Source organism: Polypterus senegalus, chromosome 13, assembly GCF_016835505.1.
Source record: "Polypterus senegalus isolate Bchr_013 chromosome 13, ASM1683550v1, whole genome shotgun sequence".
NCBI lineage: Eukaryota > Metazoa > Chordata > Cladistia > Polypteriformes > Polypteridae > Polypterus > Polypterus senegalus.
In genome coordinates this window covers 69109023-69131290 of record NC_053166.1, presented here as the reverse complement: position 1 = coordinate 69131290, position 22268 = coordinate 69109023, and the positions used below count along the sequence as shown (strand labels likewise).

The window sequence follows — 22268 nt, the reverse complement described above, 5'->3', positions numbered from 1 at the left end:
TCTAAATGGTGACATACCAAAAATGTCCACTAAGTAAATACTGTGTACTTAAGGGAGGGATCGATTGCAAAGTTCATACTATTGTCTGCTGCACTATTACAGGACACAATCTAATTATTTGTAAACTAGTGATAATTATTGATGACTGGAACATTGAGCACACCAGGAGGACTTTTTATAAGATTTTTTTTTCTACATCCAAACAGATTTTTCATTGTCACAAATTACTGGAAATAGTTGTCAGACAGATGATAGATCAACTGCCTTAACACACCATTTACAATGGTAGCGCTACTGCCTTGTAGTAAGCAGATTATGGGTTTGTTTCCCGTGAGTCCCTCAGTTTTGAATGTAGCATCCCCGCCTCACTCTATGAGAGAACCTATATGAGAATAAAAATTTGGGGAGGATATTTAACTTAGTAATGTTAATTCTGTTCACAAGAGAACTTAAGAGGTTATCATGTATTAATTTACACATTTAAAAGATCAGTGGCACTACCAATTATTCCTTGAGACTCATACATTTGACCTTACCTAATACAGAAGTTTTTTTCACTAACACCTGTTGTTTTCTGAATTTATGCCAAATCTGCACATATCTGTACACTACACTCTGACTCACTGCCTCATAGAGGAACTTCAAAAAACATCTAGAAAAATGATAAAATGATGTTTTACTTTCTACTCTAATAAAATGATTCTTACAAATAAAGCTAACTTTTACCTCTGCAACAAAGTCTCTTCTTTCTAAATCTGTGCTGATGATCCATTGATACAGCTTAACTAGATACACAGTTTTCCAGTCATTGCAATAGCTTATTTTTAATGTTAAGCCAACTGGCCTGTAGTTACAGTGGCAAGAATAAGTATTTGAACACTCTGTGGTCTTCTCCATTAATTAGCCATTAAATGTGATCTGATCTTCATCTAAGTCACAAGTGTAGACAAGCACAGTATGTGTATGCTATACCACATACACACACACAATTATAAACTTTCATGTTTTAATTGAACACACCCATCACACATCCACAGTGTGCTTGGAAAAAGTAAGTGAAACTTAGGATTTAATAACTGTGTGAATCTTCTTTGGCAGCTATACAAGAGCTTCTGGTAGTTACAAATCAGACCTGCACACAATGTTCAGGAGAAATTTTGGACCATTCTGCATTACAAAAGTGTATCACCTCAGCCATATTTCTAAGATGTCTCATGTGAATGGCTCACTTGAGGTCATTCCATAGCATCTCTATTTTAAATAAGGTATAGGCTTTGACTGGAAAACTACTAAAGGAAGATTTTCCTTTTTTCAAAATTATTCTATAGCAGTTTTACTTTGATGTTTAGGGTCACTGTCCTGCTGTATTACCCAGTTAATACAGAGTTTCAGATGGTGGAAAGCCACCCAGTCATTATCTTGTAGCATAACTTAATAAATTTGAGAATAAACTCAATGATGGAAAGCTTTCTAGGTCCCAGTTCTGCAAAGCAGCTCAGCCCTAAACCATAATGTTCCCTCCAATATGTACTTCACCATTGGGATGATGTTTTCATGTTAGTATGCGGTACCCTTTTTATGTCATATGTACTGCAGAATATTCTTCCTCAATAATTTAACCTTAGTTTCATCAGTTCACACATGTTTTCCCAATGGTATTGTGGATTATTGAAGTGTTCTTTAAAAAATTATAGGCATGCAGCCATGTATTTTGGAGAGCAGTGAATTCTTCCTTGATGTCCTGCCATGTGAATATCATGCCTGTTTAATGTTTTGCGAATGGTAGTGTCATGAGCAGAGATATTAACCTGTTTCCAAGATTCCTTTTAGCCTTTAGTGGATACTTTAGGGTTCTTTATTTTTTCTTCACTGAGCATTACACATTGCACCATTTCCGTCGCATGGGCTGGAGTCCACTTCTAGGCAGAGCAGTAACAATACTAAATTCTCTCCATTTATATACAGTTTGTCTAACTTTGGGCTTATGAATGTCTAACATTTAAAATTACTTTGTAACCCTTTCCAGCTTTATGCATATCAACAATTGTTGATGATAGATATTTTGAGATCTCTTTTTTGTGAGGCATAGTTCATGTAAGTAAAAGTTTCAAGTGAATAGCAAGCTCAAAATGTCTAAGCTTTTTCTTTTTTTTTTTAATTGGTAAAGGTATTCCTAAAACGTATCCAATCTTATTTCACTGATTGGACTCCAGGTATGATAACTTTAGAGTCCAGTTAGCTTTTTTAGATCTCAACTGGCTACTTTTTCTTGTCACTGTATAAAGGCCAACCTAGTCACCTCTTTTATATAGTTAATCAATGTTGGCAAGCTTGCAATGTTTAGAAACTTCTGTACTATGCAGTGATTTTTGAAAATAGCATGTTAAAGGTTGGCATATATAATCATTTGCTCTTTTCAGTACTTGTAAATAAATGTCTAATCCTGGAGATTTGGACCTCTTAATCATAAAAGCACGTCATTTCCTATTATACCCAAATTTGTTGTAATTTTCTTAATATTATAATAGCCACATACCACTTTACTGAGCTTTTCAAGGATAAATATCTTCCTTAATTACAAATAAGTGAATTTAAAATTTCCTCATCTGTGTATAAAAAGCTGCTCCACCATTTGCCCTTGTGATGTTTTTTTTTATAACCTACATTTTTATTAATGAGAAACTCATTTGGGTTGTCACGTGCCAAATTACATCTATGACAAGAAACAAGTGGTGCTTTATGATATGCTGTAATCAGCTGTTAGCTGATTGACTGAAGTCACAAATTATTCTGTTTCTGTTGACAGATTATCAACAGTCAATTTTCAAACACTGACCCTGTATTCGGATTCAGCGGGTTAGAAAATGGATGGATGGATGGATATTTAATCAAATTCATTGCAGTTCAATGGTTGTCTGTCACCTAAACACATAATTGCAAGAGAGACAACCTCAGCTTTTATGTGCTTTCCAAAACTGGAAATAAACAAATAAAAAATTAGGATTATCTGAAACGCTACCTCCTGCATTCAATTTTGAATATTACTCACTTACATAATTGAGAGAGAGGGAGAAACAAGATGAGGAGAGCTGGTTTGGAAGGGGTTTGTGGTTTAGGCATGAAGTGAAAACATTTAGGCACAACAACATGTAGTGGTCCATCTACAAACTCAATGACTGGTTGATGCAGCTCCTTACCCACCAAGAAATAGTAATACATAGTTTAACAGCATATCACACCATTTTATTAGCTCTCTGTTGTCTGGACTGCATCCACATATACAGTGGATTTAGAAAGTATTCAGAGTCCATTTTCTACAGACTTAATTGTGTTGTAGATTTTTAGTTTGAATTCATAGATTTGTCATTTTGGCCTGTCAATCTACACTCAATAAAAACAAAATGACAAAGTGAAAACATGTTTTCGAAAAGGTCTGAAAATTTATTAAAAATCAAAAACTGAAATCTGTCATAAAAGTACCCACTGTGTCCAGAATGTATTACAAGGAATATAGTGTACATACTCACCTCATGTAGAGCTGCCAGATATTTGTAAGCTTTCCGGACTGATTCATCCCGTTTTGCATCCTGTAACAAATATGTAAATTAACAAACAACTGCAAAACAGCTTGAATAATTATAAAAAGCACACTATTAAACTTCACACACAAAAAAAATCATGACTGTCACTTAATAAAGCACAACCTGCAATTCACCAGTTATAAAAATAATTATTTGAAAAAAATTCTACAATTATAAAGAACATGGTAACCATAAGATTAAATATTAAATCGAGTAGATTTATGTTTATTGTAATTAAAGCAAGAATAAGTAAATGCAGGTTATCTGTTTTACAAGTACTTTAACAGTTGATTTCTTCTGCCAGATTTAATACACCAATTTCAAGAAAATGAACTGAAGAATGTTTTTTTGTTGAACTGTATTGAATTTACCTAACATACATGATAAAAAAAAATCCAGAAGCTTTCACCAAACCTGTTTAACAAAATGTGTGTTTTTCATTAATTCTGAAGGCAATTTTATGTTACTTTCACTGTCCTCCTTACTACACCTTATTGTGTGAGGATGACAGCTGAAATTCACATTTGCTTTTAAATAAATGTATTAATAAGGGTGTTTGCTTATTATAACCATCCTTACTTCAAAGTTCAAATGTTGAGGAGCCACCAAATTATCTTAAAGTGTAGCCATTTTGACTCCACAATGCTCTAAATATTTTCAATTTGAAAAAACTTACCTTTGGCAGCTCTGAATGCAACTATTAGACTTTCAGGAACTTTAAACGTTTAAATAATTATGGGATAAGCAGCTGCTTTTTTATTCATAACGTGGCTGAACAGTTCACTAGAGTTACATGCATATTACATACTTTCTAAACAAAGTGAAGAGTAAAGAAAACATGTTATCTGATTCCCATATCTGTGGGTATTTTGGGTCTGTTACACTGCCTTTCATGACCAGATTTTCACTGTCCAGTTTCAAATACTCTGTCTGGGAAGATTTGTTACATACAACACAACATTTTCTTGCCATGCTGAAGTTTTTTTTTTCTTCTCTTAGAACACATCTATGCATCAAGCACTTGTATGTAAGCATCTACATATTTTTTAACTTTTAAGCCTTCTCAATGACATTGCACCTTTTGTAGCAGAAAATGTGAACAATGCAAAGAAAGAAATAAAAAAACTGCTTTACGTTTTTATATTAACCCCTAATTAAACTCTTCTACAGGGGGCTGAATTCAAAGACACCCCAAAAATCAAAGTGAAAAAATGATGCAGCAGGGTAGTCCATTTTGCTGAAATTTCATTGTAGCAACTCCAAATCGTACTCAGTAGTTTGTAAGGCCCCCACATGCTTCTATGCATGCCTGAAAACGTTGGGGTGGGCAAGCTCCTAATGAGACGATGGATGGTGTCCTGGGGGATCTCATGCCAGATCTGGACCAAGGCATCACTGTGCTCCTGGACAGTTTGGGGTGAAACCTCGCAGGGTCAGATGGACCAAAAAATAATATCCGAGAAGTGTTCTATTGGATTTAGGTCAGGCGAGCGTGGGGGCCAGTTAAGGTATCAATTCCTTCATCCACCAGGAACTGCCTGCATGCTTACACCACATGAGGCCAGGCATTGTCGTGCACCAGGAGGAACCCAGGGCCCACTGCAACAGCACAGGGTCTGACAATGGGTCCAAGGATTTCATCCCAATACCCAATGGCAGTCAAGGTGCTGTTGTCTAGCTTGTAGGGGTTTGTGCGTCCCTCCATGGATATGCCTCCCCAGACCATCATTGACCCACCACCAAACCAGTCGTGCTGAACGATGTTACAGGCAGAATAACGTTCTCCACGGCTTCTCCAGACCCTTTCACGTCTGTCACTTGTGCTCAGAGTGAAACTGCTCTCATCTGTGAAAAGCAGTGGTGGTGGAACTGCCAATTCTGGTATTCTATGGCAAATGCCAATTGAGCTCCATGGTGTCAGGCAGTGAGCACAGAGCCCACTAGAGGATGTCAGGCCCTCAGGCCATCCTCATGAAGTCTGTTTCTGATGTTTGGTCAGAGACATTCACACCAGTGGCCTTCTGGCAATGGCACATATTGATGTGCCATCTTGGAGAAGTTGGACTACCTGACTATCTGTAGGGTCCAGGCATCGCCTCATGCTACCAGTAGTGACACTGACCGTAGCCAAATGCAAAACTAGTTAAAAAACAGTCAGAAAAGGTGAGGAGGGAAAAATGTCAGTGGCCTCCACCTGTTAAATCATTACTGTTTTGAGGGTTGTCTCATTGTTGCCCCTCTAGTGCACCTGTTGTTAATTTCATTAACACCAAAGCAGCTGAGATTGATTAACAACCCCCTCTGCTACTTAACTGATCAGATCAATATCCCAGACATTTTACTGACTTGATTCTATACTCTGACTAAAAAGTGTTCCTTTAATTTATATAGTCTTTACATATTACCATTATAGTTTTGCTCTAAGATCAGTAAGAAAAAAAAATACAAATGCAAAATACTACCTACAGCTGGGCAGCCCAGTCTAAATGTGCTCAATAAGTTACAACATTTCAACCTCAAAACACAACGTTACCTTAAAAACTAGCTCATCTGTCACAGCAAAGGTGCGATCCAGCTTGCCAGTGAGATTATTGATTTCTTTTTGCAAATCCTTAGTGTCGGAAAGAATCTGAAAACAATAATAAAGCACATGTTAAAGAAAGGTCCATACTAATCTGTTTTAATATTAAATATCATCTCCACAGTCTGTAAGTGTCAATCAATCAGCATGCTTAGATGTGGAAAAATAGCATTTTTTTTAATAAAAGTGAATGGCAAGGACCTGATACAAACATTTTTGTCCATTTCACACTGTAACAAGATTGTAAAACAACCAACTAGCAAGCCATTTTTATGACTACTATCCTACTGTTTATATTGCCGACAAACACATATGGGTGTGATGTTGGGATGTTCACATACTTCTCGCCATGTAATGTACATTACAGCTATTGCTCTTCTATAGTTTGTTAGATAAAGATACAGTTAGTTAATTTGAACACTGGTATGACAAATAAAAACAGTTGACTCTGTACTCAATCTGTCTGTTGTTATTTCTATTGCTGTGTTTAAGATTACATTAAAAACTGGTATTAAACAAAAAACAAAAAAAAAAAAAAAAACACCACAGAGAGACTAGCAGGTTTCACAATACACAACTTAGAATTGGACATTTCACACTCAATATCGGCAGTTGCCAGATCTCGTCTCCTTGAGGATGCCAGATTACAAAAGGAATCACAGTGGATGATGGAGTTTCAAACTTCCAAGATATTGCAAACTCATATCCAGTGGATGTGTGAATGATTTCAAGATATGGCGAGTTCACCACAATCTTCTCCCATATTTCTTTTCATTCTATCATCATATAACAATCGTGGGACATCAGATTGACATGTTTCTCTTTCATTTGTGTGGTCCAAAATACTCCTCCTTTCCTTGTAGTCACATTATAGGAATTGTACTTCAGGGTGACCTCTCAACAACTGTCAAAGTTCACACACTAAGATGCCCTAACTATGACTTAAAACAAAATCAGACCTGTTTGATTCTGTCATGCCTAGTCACCGAGTGCTAAAACTGAGTCACTGGGGATGTCTTACTACACAACTGGTAGTCACAGGTATGTGTCACAACTGTGCACAACTTGCTAAGACTATGTAAAAAGTACTAGAAACTTTATGCAGTGTGACACCACCCTAAACTGTAAAATGCAGGTAAAAAGAATACTGCACCTTAAGCACGGGAAAGGTGCTATATAAATAAAAATAAAACCAAATAGCAAACTAATTTTTCAAAAGATTTCAAGCTTTTTTTTTTTTTTATACTGCCACAATGTCTTCATGTTCCAGACAATTAGGTTAAATAAATAAAAAGGTTAAAATAAATGTTGGGGTTTTATGATAACAAATACAGAACATAAAATAATGGTGCTTATGTTCAAAATCTATAAAATATTGGTAAAAACAAATTTCAAATGGTTTGTTCAATGCAGATTATGTAACTATAAAGATTTAAGAGGTAATCTACATGCTGTACAAACCAGTGCAAGCAAGCAAGACGTGTTTCTGCTACAGAGCTTTTCTACACAGAGTAGGACTATGAAACAATTTAATAGTTCAGCTATATTAGGTTTTATTCACACTATAGTTTCAACTATGTACAGTACTTTATTATTTTTAAGATATAATTTGGAATTAGCATTGTAAAACATTAATAAAATAACTAGTTACCACTGAATGACCACTAAGAGGCAACATCTGCCTCAACTATTGATTACAACTATTAAAACAATAAAAAATCTAGCATTGTGTATCTAGCTGTGTGATGCCCCATACACACCATGTACCCTGCAACAGTTCAGCAATGGGGCATTGCTTAGTCATACCGAGGATAAACCAGGGCATGTGAGAGAGCCACAACTGGTTACAAAAATAGTTCTTTATCAAAAACAAGGTGAGCTCAATAAATACTGATATACTGATTCATCAAAATATCAAAAGTTGAATCCCTTCTGTGAAAAATAAATATATCAAAAAACCCAATTCATGTAAGTGAATAAATATGAAAAATGCTAAATGATGAAGTGTTTAGAACATGAAATAAATATATAATTATATAGGACAGGGACATGAGAAACACATTTTTACCTTGGTAATTTCTTCCTTTTGTTTCTTAATGTTGCCCACAATCTCGAGAATTCGCTGAGTGTATGCTAAACGAGACACATCTTTTGGAAGATTCTCATACTCTGTTACCTAAGCAGCAAAAATAAAAATTATGCTAAAAAGTAAACAAGTTGTGGGTGTAGATTTATCAGTGTAATCCCAAACAGAATATCTAAATACATTACAAATTTGGCACCTTAGGTTGGAATTAAATAAGGGTCCAAGCAATGGTGGCTGTTACACTGCCTCTCTAAGTCAGGCTAAAGTTCAGCAATAATAAAACTAAACTGCAGCATATTATAAATGTTTACTATGCTTTAATGATTACTGAGTTAATGTTACTGAGAATGTGATGGTGAATAAATTAAACAAGATAAACAATCTGTGCATGAAATGAAACATCAAAATAAACAATAAAACACAGAAGAGAAACAAATAACATTGACAATTTAAGTAGTAATGTTCATGTTTTTACATAAATCAGGTATATAGCACACTGATATTATAATTGGATCTTTTTGTTATATGACAAAAACAATTCATATCTCTCAGCATAATTAAAAAATTCTCAAAATATGTTTGCATTTACTGCCATAGAAAGACACAAGAAAAAGATCAATGAGTAGTCAGCAAAATTGATTAAAGGAAAACAAAAAGCCCCTCAAAATATTATGCAGCTGGCTCCACTACAAAACCTCAAACTCTGGGTGAACTTACACTCTCCTCTTCCTAGATCATGGCCACTTTCTTACAAGCCCATTTCCAGAGGTACATGGCACCTACACTCAGGTACTCAGAAAAGGCCTAAAGGGCTAAGGGCTAGTTTGTCCAAAGCTCCATCGAGAAAGAGTGACTTAAATGTACAAAGAGTTGACAAACAAGAATAATGTGCAGCTAATAAGAACAATAAAACTATTTTAACAATAACAGGCCATTCACCCAAAAAAAGTTTGCTAGTCCTATTCAACAAGACTGGGACAACAAAATTAATTTTATTGAGGGCCAAAAATAAAACTACATACCCAGCATGGACCACAGTATAGAGCTGAAGTCAGACGTTTACATACACATTTTTTAAAACTCACTTTATAACCCCCTCCACAGAGTTTACGCTAACAATCTATAAATTTGAAATACTGTTTAAGACATCGACTTTGTGCAGGGCAAGAGTAATTTTTTCCAGCAAGGTTTAAAGACATAGTATTTCTGATTATTTCATTCTTATTGCCCATATCACAATTCCAGTGGGTTGCAAGATTACATTCACTTTGTTAATATTTGGTAACACTGCTTTAAATTGTTTAATTTGGGGGTGCTTTGCTGCAGGAGGGCCTAGTGCATGTCACAAAACAGATGGCATCATGAGGAATGAAATTTATGCAGCAACATCTCAAGAGCTCAGCAACGAAGTTGAAGCTCAGTCACAAATGGGTCTTCCAAATGGACAATGATCCCAAACATACCTCCAAGCTTGTGGAAAAATGGCTTAAGAGCAACAAACTTGAGGTATTGGAGTGGTCATCACAAAGCCCTGACCTCAATCCGATTGAAAATTTGTGAGCTGCACTGAAAAAGCGTGTGCGAGCAACGAGGCCTGCGTATTACATTAGTTCTGTCTGAAGAAATGGGCCAAACTTCCAGGAACTTATTGTAAGAAGCTTGTGGAATACTACCCAAAACATGTGGCTCAATTAAACAATTTAAAAGGAATGCTACCAAATATTAACAAAGTATATGTATATTTTTGACCCACCGAAATTGTGATATAGGCAAAAAAAAAAGTGAAATATTACATCAATGTCTTTATAGATTTACAGTTTGTTAGTATAAAATCTGTGGAGGGCTTATAAAGTGAGTTTTAAAGAATTCGTTTTAAGTACAGTGCATCCGGAAAGTATTCACGGCGCATCACTTTTTCCACATTTTGTTATGTTACAGCCTTATTCCAAAATGGATTAAATTCATTTTTTCCTCAGAATTCTACATACAACACCCCATAATGACAATGTGAAAAAAGTTTACTTGAGTTTTTTGCAAATTTATTAAAAATAAAAAAACTGAGAAATCTCATGTACATAAGTATTCACAGCCTTTGCTCAATACTTTGTCGATGCACCTTTGGCAGCAATTATAGCCTCAAGTCTTTTTTTTGTGATAACAGTACATAATTGCAATCTTGGTGAACGAAAAGGGTGAGACTTTGTATTTTTACAAAATGTAATGTGTTTTTAAGATCAGTGATTGACTCTGAACTGTAGAAATGTGATTAGAAGTAAAGGTTTATTGGCTTCCAACCATTTTGCTCCTTTCAGATACCACTTGGGTTTATCTGTTACTGTAGATATTTGATATAATTTCACTTACACGTATTTAGTTTGCCTTATTCTAAAAAAATCAGGATATAGCGGCTCAGGTGTTGCCTAAGTTTTGCACAGAAATCTTGACAACTCTGTGAACATGTGTACAATTTATTAAACTTGTTCACTCTTTGATTTTCAGAAATACATTTCTTTTTTTATATATATTTTTATTAAGTTTATTGCAATCCATACAAATCAATCATGTTTTTACAAAAAGAAAAAATTGAGTTAAGGACAAATCGATCTCCACCCCTGAGAGAGAGAGAGCAAGGCAAACGGCGTGAAATTTAAGGCTTGTAAACATACCTAAATTAATAAATTCTCTGTGCTTTATGAGCTTATTTTAAAATATTACTGATTAGATCCTGCCATATTTTGAAAAAAGTCTGTACGGATCCTCTAACTGAGTATTTGATTTTTTCCAATTTCAAATAGTATAACACGTTTCCCACTGACTTAAAAGAGGAGAGTTTGGGTTCTTTCAGTTTATCAGAATAAGTCTGCGTGCCAAAAGTGTAGTGAATGCAATCACAATTTGTTTGTCTTTCTCCACTTTAAACCCCTCTGGAAGAACCCTAAATACAGCTGTTAATGGGGTAGGAGGGATTGTGAGACCAAGGCTGCCTGAAAGGTAATTAAAAATTTAGTTCCAGAATAATTTTCATTTGTTGCAGTCCCAGAACATGTGACCTAGTGAGGCTGGGACTTGGTTGCAGCATTCGCAGGTTGACATTTCTGAATATTTCTTCACTGTGCTGCCATTACGTAAGTATGTGGCCGTTTTTAGCAAGAACTTTCCTTTTTGTTTCAAACTGTAAAGCCTCTCTCCAAGCTTTTCTCAGTATGACAATGTGAACCTGCAGCTCTCACATATTCTGTTTCTGTACGCCGGTGGGCTGTGGTTTCATGTCACATAACATCTACTGTATCACACAATGCAATGACTCCTTAAGGATTCTCCTTCATGGTTTGATTGTCTTTCTACAGTGCACATCTAATACCTAAGGTTCAGGTGACTCTGTCAGTGACCCATCAACCTCAAAAAGCCAGCAAAGCACTGAGCTGCAGATCAGCATCAAAAGGAGAACCTGCTCAGCAGGCAGGACTTGAGGGTCTTTCAGTGTGAGGTGGGATTACTGGCACACAGTTACAGTTTAATGGAGAGAGAGTTGTTAGTTTGAATTTTTGATGAACATTACAGTTGGATTTAATTTTGAAGTCTGTCTGACAGAATGTGACTTATAAGGACGGAACGTATTTAGAGGGACATGTTAGGTGACTGATTTGCGTTGCTCTGAGAATAGCAATCTGTGTGTGTTGTTAAAATATTGTGGTTTATGAAGACACTTGAGTTGAGAGGACTACATTGTGTCCGCTTAAGCATCTCCCATGTTTCACACAACCTTAACAAATATTGTATGGATGTTATGTGGGATTATCTAATTTATTGTTACATATTTAAGCACATCTTTTTTTGATATGTAAGATAGTAATAAATCAATATATCTTGCTTTAATTACATATAAGAGGCAAGGTTAAGACAGTAAAATCTAGTACAGAAGTAATAAAACCTGGCTAGTACTTTTTGTTTAAATTTTATTTTTAACCAAAAGATTTTTAAGAATTGTATCTGTTCTAGCAACAGCAGAGACTTTATTTAGTGATTGAAACCTCATATAACTTTAATTATTTGTTTATTTGTTTGTGTGGTTCAGTCACATTTGTTGTAAATTAGTGTTTGCAAAATTACTTGACACTTTAATATAGAAATAATTTTCAATAATTCTCTCCTTAGGAAAAAGAAAGCTGCCAAACTAGATAACCGAAGATGAAGACGGAATATCTTATGGTATGCATATATGGTAAAGATACCAAAATTCATATTTTGATTGGCTACCGTTTAACATAATATTTCTTTCTTATAGAGGAACATATAAAGTTTCATTGAAGAAAGGTTTAAGACCGTGGTCAAAGGACGACGTATCTGCTCTTCTGAAACACTCCAATATTTTCTTCATTTTAGTGAAAAAAAAAATCTAAAAGATAGTTTACAATAAAATATTTGCAGATTTGAATATGTGTGGTTATTTGTGTTTTACCTACGTACAGTATTCTTAAAGATTATACAGCAGTAGCGAGAGTTTACACTTTATCCTATATAACCATATTTTTTCTCATGTACAGTGAAATTCTTGCTTGCATGTTTGAGTAATACACAATATGCCACTGTTGAAACTCTGTGTTTGTCTGTATATGTATGTATGTAATAAATATTTCAAAGCAAATGTTACCAAAAGAGATTTGCTGTAAAAGTTAGTTATTCATTGAATCCAGACTGATTACCTTATATAAAGGTTGTCTCTTTACACTTAGTCAAGTAGTGGTTATTTTAATAGCTTCATTGGCTTAGGTTTTAAAAACATTTACAAGTACAGTTGATTTCTATAATATTTTCAATTAGTTTAAGAGAATGCACTAAAAATGCCTATGGGATTGAACAATGGGAAACAAGAATAATGTATTTCTTTCATTAAATAATTCAATGTTAGAACAATTTTTTTAGTGAACAGGTCGTTAAACCCAACAAAGTACTTCAATCTTAATCTTAATTTAGGAATTCATTTGCTATGTTGCAATCATGTATAATGTCCTAGGACAATTTATTTATAGTCTGACGCCTCACATGACTTGGCAGGCCCAAAAAGACACATATGTCAATAGCGAATATAATGAAGTTTAGGTATAAAGCTGTGTGTATCATATCCTATGTATGATGGTGAATTTAAAGATTCACTTGCTATGCCGCAATTATACACAGTGTTCTAGAGTCATTTGTTTGTCCTTTCAGGCGTCATTTGGTTTGAGATGCCAAAAAAGATTCATATGTCCATAGTGAATATACAGAATTGTAGGAAAAAAATTCTGTTTATTCTATACCACGTATGACAGTCAATTTAGGTATTCAATTCCTATTCTGCAATCATGTATAATGCACTTGGAAAATTAACTTGTAGTCTGAGGCCTCACATGACTTTTCAGGCTCAAAAAGACACATATGTCAATAGCGAATATAATGAAGTTTAGGTATAATGTTGTGCTTTTCATATCTGTATATGATTGTGAATTTAGGTATTCCTTTGCTATACTGCAATTATACACAATGTTCTAGAGTCATTTGTTTGTCCTTTCATGCTTTATTTCGTTTGACAGGCCAAAAAAGGCTCATACGTCCATAGTGAATATACAGAGTTGTAGGTAAAAAATTATGTTTATCATATCCTATGTATGATGTTAAATTTAGGAATTCATTTGCTATATTGCAGTTATGCATAATGCCCTAGGAGAATGTATTTGTAGTCTGAGGCCTCGCATGACTTAGCAGGCCCAAGAAGACACGTATGTCAAAAGCGAATATAATGAAGTTTAGGTTTAAGGCTATGTTTATCACATCCTGTGTATGATGGTGAATTTAGGGATTCATTTGCTATACTGCAATTATGCACAATGCTCTAGAGTCATTTATTTGTCCTTTCAGGCTTCATTTCGTTTGAAAGGCCAAAAAAGACTCATACATCCATAGTGAATGTACAGAATTTTAGGTAAACACTTCTGTTTATTCAATACCAAGAATGACAGTCAATTTAGGTATTCATTTGCTATACTGCAATTATGCATAATGCCCTAGGATAATTTATTTGTAGTCTGAGGCCTCACATGACTTGCAAGGCCCAAAAAGACACGTATGTCAATAGCGAATATAATGAAGTTTAGGTATAAAGCTGTGTGTATCATATCCTATGTATGATGGTGAATTTATAGATTTACATGTTATACTGCAATTATACACAATGTTCTAGAGTCATTTGTTTGTCGAGGCCAAAAAGGACTCATACGTCCATAGTGAATGTACAGAATTTTAGGTAAAAACTGCTTCTTGCTTAGGCTGAATTAGTATGCGCCTTAAGGCTCATGATGTCAAAGCCGCACTGATCAAAAAAACGAGACTTTACGATAAAACGAGAGATTACTCATTTTATGACCATATTGTACATTTCGGAAAACATTGTGGCACAGATGCAACACCATTCATATTCATTTTTGTACCTTCTTGCGGTTGTAATCAATGACCACGTGTTTCTTTTTCACCCCTGATCTTGCCCAGTGTGCACAGGACTCCAGGACATGCAGAGGAAAGAATGTTCCTCTGCAAGGTGAGCCATGAATGCTCTTCTTTTCTCAGTGGACCCTGTACATGCCTTGCACAGTACATATGTTTTGATCACCTCCAGGTCAAGTTTGTTATAGCACAAGCAACTGGCCACCTGCATGCTGCTGCTAGCACTGAATAAGCTCATGCCTTCTGGTGTCGGTGCGCAGCACCAGGGAAAATAGAAAAAGAAAGAGACAATACTGTATATGTGACATTTTGAAGAAATCATTGTATGACCTGAATAGTACTAATCAGAAAACATCATCACACTAATGCAATATTATTTGAAAATGAACAGATTGGGTGTAAATTTGTTACATGTAAAAGTTAGCTTTTTTACTTTTATTTTCTCAGTGTTGTTCACGCTCTCCCTGCCCTCCTGATTTGACCCTAACTAACTAAGTAACAGCGCAAGCATAAATTCTCAAGAGACTGTGGCATCACATCTCCAGGATGCTTTCGTTTCAGATGCTCATGCATCGCGATGGTGCTGCCATGAAAAGAAAGCTCAGCTTTGCATAATCTGCATTCAATTTTGTTTTCTTTTTCAGTGAAGTGCTCCCACACTTTAAAAAGTTTCTGTCTCAATTTTTTTCCATCTCCTTCCCCCTACTCTGTCCGACTCACCATTGCAACCACGTTTATTTTCCTCTACATTCTTCTTCTCCTCAGACATTCTTCTTCATTGGTAGGACTGTGTGCAGTCTTGACAAACAATAACAAACGATGCTGCCCCTAGATGTTCATGTAGTGCATTGCAGTTACAAAAACCAATGTGATTCTTTGTGACTGGAGCCTTTATTGAAGGTTCTGTTTACAGCGCATCGACAATAAAAAATCCGCTTCGATGATTTTTTGTAGTTGACGTCGTCGATTACGTCGACTAATTGTTAAAGCCCTACTGGGTAGTGTGAAAGAAAGGTAAAAACTGAGAATATTGTATTTGTCTTTAAATAAAAATATAGCAGTGTGGATGTAGCCTCAGTCTTTCCTCTGTAGATTTATTTGGAGTTGCGCAAGATATACAGTAAGATGAAAATCTTTTAACACTAATCTGATACGGGTGTGATGTAGGTACAGTATAAAACTTCCAGATCTACAATTATATCACTGGATATGTGTTGCATCCAGTCTGGAATTGGGTAAGTACTTCTCCAAACCTGTAAATTTTGCCTGGGGCCCAGTTTAGCATTTTCAATACTAGTTTGTTACAAAACAATAAGTCAGTTTGATCGTACACTCAAATTACACATGTACTCATCAATATTTATAGTTATATAATAATTATACCTTGTATTCTATCTGTCCAGATGCAGCACAGCATTAGGATAATGGGTGATCTGTTTGGTAAATTTGTCCTCAAGTCACTTCAAAACATCCATTATTTGCTTTGGCATTCCTTTCTTTTTTCCTTCTATTTGCCATAGTGCTCTAAGGAGCTACAGGATCTCTATTATATCACCTCTCTACAGCCATCTCCTTTTCTCATCAAAGAAAGTTTGTTTTCTACTCTGTGTTACACAAACTCTCATAAGCTATTACTTTCAGGTCTTAATAGGCCTTGGATCTCTGATTAATCTCACCTCCCCGCTGGGATACGGTTTTCTAAAATAATCTTCTAAAGAGATTTCTTGGCGAATGATTATTTTACTCATTTTAAATACACGCAGAAGCTTCATCTCATTTGTCACAAGCTTTACTGAATAGGATTTTTTTTCCTGTTCCTCTCTTTCGGTGGTGTTCATGGCATATTTATGCATATGTGCTGTCTTATCCTCCTGTTCAGTAGTTTTAGTCTATAACGTCTTGCTTTTCTTTGATATTGTATGTTACCTCAAATTCTTATTCTCCCAAGACATCTCCAGCTTTGCTCTCACTGTGCACCAAAACAAGTTCATCACCTAGTGCAGTGTGACTGCTAAATTGTTCCTTGCTCCCCAAAAAAGTCCCTTGAATTAATCATCTTGAGGTATTAGCTATTCTCATTCTATAATGTGATTCACCTTGAGCTATCTATATCACAAATTATAATGGCATCTAGTGAATCTATCCAAGACACATTTTGCTGCTTCTCTGGTAAAATCTTTTAGTGCAAATAATTTACAGTGCACTTAGGTCTGGAAGTATAGTTTGATGACATTAACATTGTTCCACTAAATATGGTATAAAACTTGGGACATGGGTGGCAAGAGTAGGAAGAGCATTGTTTGAGGTTATTTGTTATAGTAATATTTCTTGCTGCCATCACCATACTAATTAACATGGTTCACTTCTTGAAGCAAAACATTAAGTGCAGCCTGCATACACATTCATTTTCTTAAACCACCAATTCACTACATAAGCCAGATAAGGCTTATAGTGGCTTTTCTGTCAATTTTGCAAAATCTCAGCTGCACTCACAGTAAAACAGGAATAGGTTACATTTGGTAAACAGCGTCTATCTCCCTGCTGCCTTGCACACCATAAAAGGTTAACTGAATTAGCAAAGAAAACACAGCCTACTCACTCAAAGTTTGAATGCCTTGGTATTTTTCATATAAATGTGGCTGTAATCTACTTTATTTAAAAATTGCACTTACATAACAAGTAGTAATAAACAGCAATCCAAACAGTAAAACATCCACTTAGACCAGTTGTACACTGCATGAGGACAAAGTCCATCATAGCACTGGTAGGGCAGGAATCATCCCTGGATAGGGATAGTGCATGGTGCACTATCACAACATTCACACTAATCCTCACATATAGCTAATCCAGAATAATCAGTAATATAAAATTTGTATTGTTCGAGATGTAGGAGGAAATCTGGAGCATCTGAAGGAAAACCAACTATGTATAGGCAGAGTGTACCAATGACATGAAAACAACCAAACAGGGGATTTAAAATGAGAATGCAGGATCTATGATCTATCATATGTGCTATCCACTGTGCCAAAATATCTAAATAAAAATAATACTAAAATTAAGCATAATCAGTGCTTTGTTGTTTCATACAGTTCCTAGCCATGGAAGCCAATTAAGATCCTTAAGAAATATGCCAGTGTCTTTGAAGAAGAGAAAACACATGCTTTAAACTTTTACATAGTCTGTATTATTCTGCCCTATTTAATTTAATTTTTTGCTAGTCAAAAACATTTTTGTAAGCAAGAAAAAAGAAGAGGACTATGGGCACTACAAGGTGTAAGAAGAAATATTCTAGTCAGACTGCCTTGTAGCACTTTATGTAAATAATTTAAAGACATCAAATGTAAACTTTAAAGTACTTACCAGTTGTTTGTAAAGTTCCTCCTTTTTCTTTGCTTCATCTGCTGATTGACGGATTTTCTCATGAAGCCCCTTGATCTCAGAGACCTTTCGAGAGGACTCCAACTAAATAGGAGAATAAACATACCACCTCTATAAGATTTTGGGGTAGGGTAACAATTTAGTTTAGGTGCTGAAAAAATGTAACAGGACATTAACAATGGCTTCTTGGGGTGTTAATAACACTTATAAAATATCACTGAATTAGTTATGTGTAATATGGCCTACAGAAACAGCTTAACTTTGGAACAATCAGAAGTGGCTTAAGTCAAACATATTTTTTTGTTACTGCTTACTTCAGTATAAAACCTGTGAATCCTCCATATTCATATGAAATTTTACCAGAGTACTGAAGGATCTCAATATGTCACACTGCACTTATTAAAGTAATTAAAACTAAAAGAACATTTTGTTAAGATCTTCTTACATAGGAGAAAATGAATAAGTAAATTTTTGCAGTACATAAAGTGTTTTGCATACAAAGGTGTGTAAGTATATATACAGGTGCTGGTCATAAAATTAGAATATCATGACAAAGTTGATTTATTTCAGTAATTCCATTCAAAAAGTGAAACTTGTATATTAGATTCATTCATTACATACAGACTGATGTATTTCAAATGTTTATTTCTTTTAATTTTGATGATTATAACTGACAACTAATGAAAGTCCCAAATTCAAAATCAACTTTGTCATGATATTCTAATTTTATGACCAGCACCTGTATTGTGACAAGTGTAGAGGGTGTAGCAGTCACTCAACCCAACACAGACAGACGCAGAAAGCAAACTTATAAAACCACAAGCTTTTTATTTTGTTTCTTCACTTTTGTGCAACTCCTTCCTCGTTCCCACAAGTACAACACAGTTCAAACCAGGGGTCTCCAACACGTCGTTTGCGAGCTACCAGTAGCTTGCAAACCCTTTCCAAGTAGCTTGCCAAAAGGTTAATGAATCCTACATAAATTTGAAAACTTGATTAGTCAAATTAGGGGAGGGCGATCTTTCCAAAAAAATCATATCACAATCCTTTGAACACAAAAATCACGATCCACAATCTGAATGCAATCTACCTTTTCAATGTGGCATGCACTTATCTGGAATCAAACTCATCAAGACCTAAGTAACACACTATTTTAAATATCAAACAAAGTTGAATTCAATTGTTCTCTCGTTCGCCAACTAAGCGTAGTTAAGGAACATGCCCCGAAGCTGGCTAGTGAGTGAGGAAGGCCCCTCCCCTTGGCCCGCTCCGTGTTTCTCGGATCTGCGCAAATAAATCGGTACCGCAAGCGAACTATGATACATAGTGAAATGAGAGGAGTCACAAAATCTATGTTCAAGCAAATTAGAGAGACATACAGACATTGGATTATATCTATACTAATAAAAGGCAAAGCCCTCACTGACTCACTCACTCACTCACTCACTATTTCCCTAACTTCCCGTGTAGGTGGAAGGCTGAAATTTGGCTGGCTCATTCCTTACAGCTTACTTACAAAAGTTGGGCAGGTTTCATTTTGAAATTCTACGCGTAATGGTCATAACTGGAACCTATTTTTCTCCATATACTGTAATGGAGTTGAGCTCGATGGCCGTGGGGGGTGGAGTTTCGTGTGACATCATCACGCCTCCCACATAATCACGTGAACTGACTGTCAACGCAGTACGTAGAAAACAAGGAAGAGCTCCAAAAAGCGCTGAAGAAAACATGCATTATACAATTGAAAAGGCAGCGAAACAATAAGAAGCGAGTGAGTGACACATACAAGCATATTCATGAATGCAGCTACTTCGGAAACAAAGCACGGTGTAAACCTAAAGTTTAAATTAAGTTCATAGACAGGCTGCCGCTGGCGTTTGTCATGCCCACGGCTAATGCGGGATACAAGTTTAATGAGAGGACGCAGGATATAAACAAGAGTTTTGATCACTTTGTAACTAAGTTAAAATTGCTGGTGAAGGGCTGTGCTTATGCAAATTCCGAGAGACTGTGTTTGTGGGGGGATTGACAGTTAAGGCGGGTGGGGGAGTCACGTCATCATCTCCCCTCATTTCGTTCTGAGCTGAGCTCCGCAGCTAACGCAGTCGTGCGGAAGCAACTTTGTGACGCTGCCACCAAATACAGAAAAATACACAAGTTAATACACACGCTGTCTCTAGAGTTTCTCCACACTCTGAATCCTCCAGGCACTACTTACAAAATTGTCAGCGAAGACCTCTCTCTACACTATATTAAAGAAAAAGGCATCTCTTATCTTCATCATCATATCTTTACATCTTTTTGCCTTTTATCCCCAACCAAAGCCTTTCTCTCTTAACACTGCAGAGGACACAAAAATGATTTTCTTTTAATTGCTGCTAATGGCGGTAAGGCATATTACCAGAGTCAGAAGTTTGGACGTTCACATGTAACTTCTATACCACAGCCGTCGTGTAGCGCCTTTCAAAAGGGATCAACTACCAAGAGATGATCCATATACATTTTAGCTGCTGTTAGTACTACTTACCTGTTATGTTATACCGGCTTTAAAATGTAGCTTACCCGAAACCACTCCAGTGGTGTTCAATGTATCTTTACTTCTTAAAACGTTAATGTTTTACTGTTTAATAGCTAGACTACATTTTATTTTTTTCCCTTGCACTCAGTGAGTGAGGCCAATGGGTGATCAGTTATATATATATATATATATATATATACACACAAATACACATACATACAGTGGGTACAGAAAGTATTCAGACCCCCTTCAATTTTTCACTCTTTGCTGTATTGCAGCCATTTGCTAAAATCATTTTAAATAAATTTTTTTCCTCATTAATGTACACACAGCACCCCATATTGACAGACAAAAAAAAGAATTTTTGAAATTGTTGCAGATTGATTAAAAAAGAAAAACTGAAATATGACATGGTCCTAAGTATTCAGACCCTTTGCTGTGACACTCATATATTTAACTCAGGTGCTTTCCATTTCTTCTGATCATCCTTGATCACCTTCATTTGAGTCCAGCTGTGTTTGATTTTACTGATTGGACTTGATTAGGAAAGCCACACACCTGTCTATATAAGACCTTACAGCTCACAATGCATGTCACAGCAAATGAGAATCATGAGGTCAAAGGAACTGCCTGAGGAGCTCAGAGACAGAATTGTGGCAAGGCACAGATCTGGCCAAGGTTACAAAAAAATTTCTGCTGCACTTAAGGTTCCCAAGAGCACAGTGGCCTCCATAATCCTTAAATGGAAGACGTTTGGGACGACCAGAACCCTTCCTAGAGCTGGCCGTCCAGCCAAGCTGAGCTACCGGGGGAGAAGAGCCTTGGTGAGAGAGGTAAAGAAGAACCCAACGATCACTTTGGCTGAGTTTCAGAGATCAGTCAGGAGATGGGAGAAAGTTGTAGAAAGTCAACCATCACTGCAGCCCTCCACCAGTCAGGGCTTTATGGCAGAGTGGCCTGTCGGAAGCCTCTCCTCAGTGCAAGACACATGACAGCCCGCATGGAGTTTGCTAAAAGACACCTGAAGATTCTCTGGTCTGATGAGACCAAGATAGAACTTTTTGGCCTTAATTCTAAGTGGTATGTGTGGAGACAACCAGGCACTGCTCATCACTTGTCCAATACAGTCCCCACAGTGAAGCATGGCGGTGGCAGCATCATGCTGTGGGGGGTGTTTTTCAGCTGCAGGGACAGGACGACTGGTTGCAATCGAGGGAAAGATGAATGCGGCCAAATACAGGGATATCCTGGACAAAAACCTTCTCCAGAGTGCTAAGGACCTCAGACTGGGCCGAAGGTTTACCTTCCAACAAGACAATGACCCTAAGCACACAGCTAAAATAACGAAGGAGTGGCTTCACAACAACTCTGTGACTGTTCTTAAATGGCCCAGCCAGAGCCCTGACTTAAACCCAATTGAACATCTCTGGAGAGACCTAAAAATGGCTGTCCACCAACGTTTACCATTGAAACTGACAGAACTGAAGAGGATCTGCAAGGAATGGCAGAGGATCCCCAAATCCAGGTGTGAAAAACTTGTTGCATCTTTCCCAAGAAGACTCATGGCTGTATTAGCTCAAAAGGGTGCTTCTACTAAATATTGAGCAAAGGGTCTGAATACTTAGGACCATGTGATATTTCAGTTTT

General features: G+C 36.3%; 1 protein-coding gene across 1 annotated transcript in view; it reads right to left on the bottom strand.

Annotated features, from left to right (window-relative positions):
- The window catches only part of ccdc22 (coiled-coil domain containing 22), a 91583-nt gene that overhangs the window by 6551 nt on the left and 62764 nt on the right, over positions 1–22268 (bottom strand). Inside the window, exons 11-14 of the mRNA XM_039774576.1 lie at positions 18086–18187; positions 8231–8338; positions 6115–6210; positions 3528–3587 (exon numbers count right to left, since the gene is read on the bottom strand). Of these exons, the coding sequence (XP_039630510.1) occupies positions 3528–3587; positions 6115–6210; positions 8231–8338; positions 18086–18187 (366 nt within the window). The remainder of the gene's footprint in view (positions 1–3527; positions 3588–6114; positions 6211–8230; positions 8339–18085; positions 18188–22268) is intronic.